The sequence below is a fragment of the Lepidochelys olivacea genome (assembly GCF_965140295.1).
Source record: "Lepidochelys olivacea isolate rLepOli2 genome assembly, chromosome: 3".
Taxonomy (NCBI): Eukaryota; Metazoa; Chordata; order Testudines; family Cheloniidae; genus Lepidochelys; species Lepidochelys olivacea.
Window position 1 is genome coordinate 205,605,654 of NC_140413.1, and position 5,401 is coordinate 205,611,054.

The window sequence follows — 5,401 nt, forward strand, 5'->3', positions numbered from 1 at the left end:
CCATCTGTAACCTTTACATGAACAGTCAATTCTTTCTTAGTTCCTGGCAGTGTGGGGGCTGAGCCTGCTGCCAGAGAACAGGCAAGCTGATGATTCAAGCTTTGCTCACATGGTACATGGTCTTAATCGTGCTTTGTGACTGTGAGTGCTCTAGATCAGCGTTTTTCAAACTTTGGGTCGCGGCTTGTCAGGCACCAGGTCGCTCTGGTCAGCACTGCTGACCAGGACGCTAAAAGTCCCATTGGTGGAGCTGCCCAGCTGAGGCAGGCTAAACCTGTTTCGACACCGCGCTGTGCCCTGGAAGCAGCCAGCAGCGGGTCCAGCTTCTACACGGGGGGCCACGGGGCTCTGCGCGCTGCCCCTGCCCTGAGCACCAGCTCCGCACTCCCATTGGCTGGGAACCAGCCAACGGGAACGGCGGTGCCTGGAGGCGAGAGTCACGTGAAGCCACTTGCGCACCTCCACCTAGGAGCTGGACCTTCTGCTGGCCACTTCCGCGGCGCAGCACGGTCCACGGTGCCAGGACAGGCGGGAAGCCTGCCTTTGCACCCCAGCTGCGCTGCTGACCGGGAGCTGCCTCAGGCGAGTCCGCACCCCAACCCTGCACCCCAATCCCCTGCCCCAGTCCTGAGCCCCCCCACACCTGGAACCACTTCCTGTACCCTAAAGCTCTCATCCCCAGCCCCACCCCAGAGCCTGCACCCCCAGCCCACAGCCCCCTCCCACACCCTGAACCCCTCATCCCCAGCCACACCCCACAGCCCTCATCCCTGTACCTCTGCCCCAGCCCTGAGCCCCTCCCACGCCCCAAACCCCTCATCCCCAACTCCGTTGGGTTGCGGGCATCAACAATTTTCTTCAACTGGGTCCCCAGAAAAAAAAAGTTTGAAAGCCACTGCTCTAGATCTTTGCTGTCAAATTGCTCAGAAGAAAATACAGCCTGCACCTCCTGCCCCCAAGGTAAGGAAATACACAATGAACTGGTTTCAGAGTAGCAGCCATGTTAGTCTGTATCCGCAAAAAGAAAAGGAGGACTTGTGGCACCTTAGAGACTAACAAATTTATTGGCGCATTATGCTCAAATAAATTTGTTAGTCTCTAAGGTGCCACAAGTCCTCCTTTTCTTTTTACGCACAATGAACAGGCCCTGCTTTAAGCAGCCCTGTTGAGTATTCCCTGGACCACACTGATTAGCTCATTGAATTCACTGCTCTGAAAATGGCCCCTGTCTGTGAACTTGTAAAGCTCTGCGTTGAGCTCATTGGCCACTGCCTGCTGCTCACTCCAGGGAAGAAAAGGATCATCTGTGGAAGCAAACTGCACAATGCGATTGCAGTTAGCCTTGATCTTCTCCCATTGCCAAGGTCGGTTAAAGTATCCTGAAGGGCACAAAAACAATCATTATGGAACTGAATCTAACCTCTCTGTGGTATCTTCAATGTCCTGTTTACTTCCTTGTAAATTTCCAATGCAAATAAATTTCTTCTTGGGACCAGATGCAAACTGGGAGCAGTCACGGATTTAAAAGATTTCTGACTGCCCAGTGTCAAGCAATCAGTCTCCGGTTTGTGGATAAGCAGGCATATGTGAAAGGACAGGACTCTCCTTTCACATTATTAGGGAATGTCATGCTAGTAATTTTATTGGTTCAAGAGAATGCCACACGTAGATCAGATGAGATCAACTTACCGCTCTCTCTTTCATTCTCATCTCCCAAGTCGGAAACGTAAGCAGACACTAAAATAACTGCATACACCTTGTGAGTTTCTGCAAACCTGAGAAAAAAAGGAGCCAGGTGACTAAGCCGGCTGTACATCATTCTCGTACACAATACATAGTTCCTGTCATTTTAAGCAGTTTGCACCTTTGGGAGATGGTTTTTACCTTCTAATCTATCATTTAAGAACATGAAAAAAATCTAGATTGTTTTTACATTTAAAGGAGAACGAGAAGCAGGGAACAGCAGAAGTCAAGACAAAGTAACTGACTGAATCTGACAGCAGGGCTCTACAATGTCCTTTCTGCAAAGATGGGGTGAAGTTCATGTAAAAGATTTGGACAGGTTACAGCTACAGGCAAGTCACCCAAGGATTTTCAGATGGATCATGTAATGCTATAGCACCCAAACTATTACATTCGATTGAGGTGGGGGTGTTTTATCGTGGCATTCCGTCCCCATTGTTACATATTTAGTTCTTCAATGGCAGATCAGAGGCCCAATACAGAGCCAATCCTGAATCCCTTATGCATGGTTCTAATCCCATTAAAAGCATTCTACTCACACTGATGTCAGGGGGTATTTTTGCCATTGATCTCAAGTCAAGCAGAACTGGGATCATTAGCTTAAATTGGCCTGATCACATTAGAGTGTGAAACATGAAGCTCTGTGCAATGTCCCCTGTACTGTACCTCATGGCAGCAGCCGCACCAGAACTGTGTCCAATAATGATAGTCTGCTCATCGCAATGGAGTTCTGATTCCATGAATGGCAGCCAGATTCTCTCTCGAGCTGTAACTGATTTTTAGAGAAGCGATTCAATTGCTTTGTGCTTCCTTATCTGGCAAAGAATGAACTCTTCCCCTCCTCCCCACCCCGGCTGGCATGCTCTGTGTGCATCTCTTTCAGGGATTTTCTCTCTGTTTAATTCTCCGTGTACTTATTGCTTGGGAAAGGGGTTAGGTTAGCAGCCCTGGAAACCAAAGGCCTCTGTTTATCCCTACTATGCATCAAGTGTACACTGCAGCTGTGCAAATTCCAACCATGCTACCCCACCAAAAAGCACTTCCACATGGAGCTGGAGGTGCCAGGTGTAAGGGTCAGTGTGTAGTTTAACCTTCACGGCTCAGTCTTTGGCCTCTTGGCTGAGATTGCCAACAAAGACACCAGTCCTGATGGTGGTGGTGGTGTTGTGGACACCGGGGTCTGCTGGAAACTGGGCTGAGACAGAGACTATTTGTCTAGAACTACTGGCAGAAAGAGCGATCTGGAATGTCAGCCTTCATGAACACTTCCCCACCGAGCTCTCCAGTTTGCTCCAGCTCATCCAGGGCCCCGTGGAATCTCTGGGGCTTGCAGGTCTTAGTCAAACATGTATTGTCTGTGCACGAGCAATGTTTTGCATCACAGTATGTGCACGTAACATTCAGATGAGCATCCCAAGCCCTCTCCCGATTAAAGCATGTGAGCAGGCTATGCACTATGGATCTCCTTCTGGGCTGGGGGTGCACCAACTCCCCAAGCATGAAGACAGCCACTGAGATAGTGCAGGCTCATATTCATTTTCTGGAAATATTGAGCATGGGATAAGGCAAAATAAGGGGACAAGAAAAAACAGACTTACTTGGGTCAGGCATATTTCGAAGTATACACTGGAAACCAGGTATCTGTGTGGAGAATACCAATGATTGCACTGTCAAAGGTTGTCTCTTAGCAAGCAAAGTTAGACAACTACTGGATTGCTCACTTTCCTCCAGAGGGTCTTCAAAGACGGGCCTTGCTACAGTGTGTCAGGTTGAAAGGTTGAACGCTTGAGGTGGACTGGGGAACACGGAGAAGAGTGAGTAGCTAGTATTTACCTAGTCCTTTGAAAACGTAAAGCACTGTACACACTGCAAATTATTATACCCTGGGTGGAGGGAGATTGCTGATTTTACAAATACTCCTCATTTGAATTACCAGCAATCTCTCTCAAACATACCTTTTGGGGTTCTCCCTTGGGAGACCAATCACTGCACTCTTGTGCTTGCATCTCACTAAGAGCGATCCCTTATTTCTGTGCTAACTTTCTCCTCCATATGATGTCAAGTGGCTGAACGTCATAACAGAAATACCCGAGTGGAATTACAGGGAACCAGGTGAGAGTCCCGAGAGGAGCAATAAAGCATCATATACTGCATCCTTCATGCATCATTCAAATCAGTGTGCTGGATCTTCCCCCAAAAGGGAGGTCTGAACAAGCCTGAGGGGAGGGGGGGATGTTATATGACAAAGACAAGAATCACAGAGAAAGTTACTTACTTCTAATGCTGAACAAGGAACTTTATTAGAGTAAGAAAAACTATATGATCTCTCTCTCTCGCTCTCTGATTCACTGCAGAAGTTCTGCCTAGACCAGAGATTCTCAAACTGTGGTCCGCGGACCAAGCTCCATTCAGGTGGTCCGCGGACAGTTCCCTCTAAGGTGCACACCTGGGCAGCCACACATGAGAGAATGAAGGGCCACCCACCTATTTAGTGGAGCTGCACAGGCAGGGGGTAGGTGGGAGCGGGCAGTAGGGTGAGAAGGCAGCTGGGGGGAATTTGGAACGTGCAGAGCTGTGGCTGCCAGGGAGAAACACCCCCCCTCCTTCCCAGCCCCAGCTTGGGGGGCTGTCCTGGTGCGGGAGAGAGGGCACATCCATTGCATTAGAAAGGTAAGACTACTGATATTAAAATATGAGTTGTTTGCTTTTATTTGTAGAACAAACAACGTTTATTATTATTATTAAGGTTTTTTATATATAGCACTTTTATGCAAAGCGCATTACAATAGTTAGCTAACGGTACAAACAACATTTGGAAAGATCATTAAGTGGTCTGCCGAGACCCTCAGCAATTTTCAAGTGGTCGGCGAAAAAAAAAAAGTTTGAGAACCGCTGGCCTAGACCCTTCCCCAGTCCCCCTCCTGCTTGCCAGCTGTGGATTTAAAGAAAGGGAACATAGATGCTAAACCTCACAAAAGGGAAGCAGAGACTGGGGCACACAGCTTGACGAGGAAAAGAAGCCAGGTGCCTGATCCAGGGTGTTCCAAACACCTGGTGGGGAGAAGAGTAAATAAATGCAGTCAGATCAAACCTCGTGTCATCACCACGTCTCACCTCCTCTAGTCTTTCCCACACCCATCTGTACCAGTTGGATTGCTCGATATCGCCTGACCCGTTCCCAGGTACGATAACAGCTTTAGTGGCAGGAAGCTTCTGCCGCACCTGGAACATGCTGCTGCTGCACTGCAGCAGCAGGAGCAGATGCTTTTGCTGATACAGACTAACAGGGCAATCACTCTGAAGCCAAGAAGAGGGGATCCTGGGATGGCTGGGAAATGGAGGCAGAAAGGAGGCATCTTGGGAGTTGAAGTTTTCTCGGTAGAAAATTATTCACAGTGTGGTCCTTGCTGTCATTTGTTGCTCTCTGAAATAAGCTAATTTAGAAACCCCAAAGCACAAGTTAATGAGACAAAAGCGACATGTCAAAGACTTGACAATCACAATGGGAGCTAGCGCCTTACCTGCTACTTGTCAATTTTGTTTGCAGTGTTGTCGTCATGTTGGTCCCAACTCCCAGGATATTAGAGAGACAAGGCGGGTGAGGTAACACCTCTTACTGGACCAACTTCTGCTGGCAAGAGAGACAAACTTTCAAGCT

General features: G+C 48.5%; 1 protein-coding gene across 1 annotated transcript; it reads right to left on the minus strand.

Moving 5' to 3' along the window:
• Positions 1–810: 810 nt before the first annotated feature.
• On the minus strand, positions 811–5,051 carry RBBP9 (RB binding protein 9, serine hydrolase). Its single transcript, XM_084625277.1, has 5 exons — positions 4,858–5,051; positions 3,342–3,384; positions 2,410–2,515; positions 1,690–1,775; positions 811–1,379 (listed from the first exon to the last, which is right to left on the minus strand). Exons 1-5 carry the CDS (start codon positions 4,972–4,974, stop codon positions 1,153–1,155), a joined length of 579 nt encoding a protein of 192 aa, XP_084481403.1. The 5' UTR covers positions 4,975–5,051; the 3' UTR covers positions 811–1,152.
• Positions 5,052–5,401: the final 350 nt, after the last annotated feature.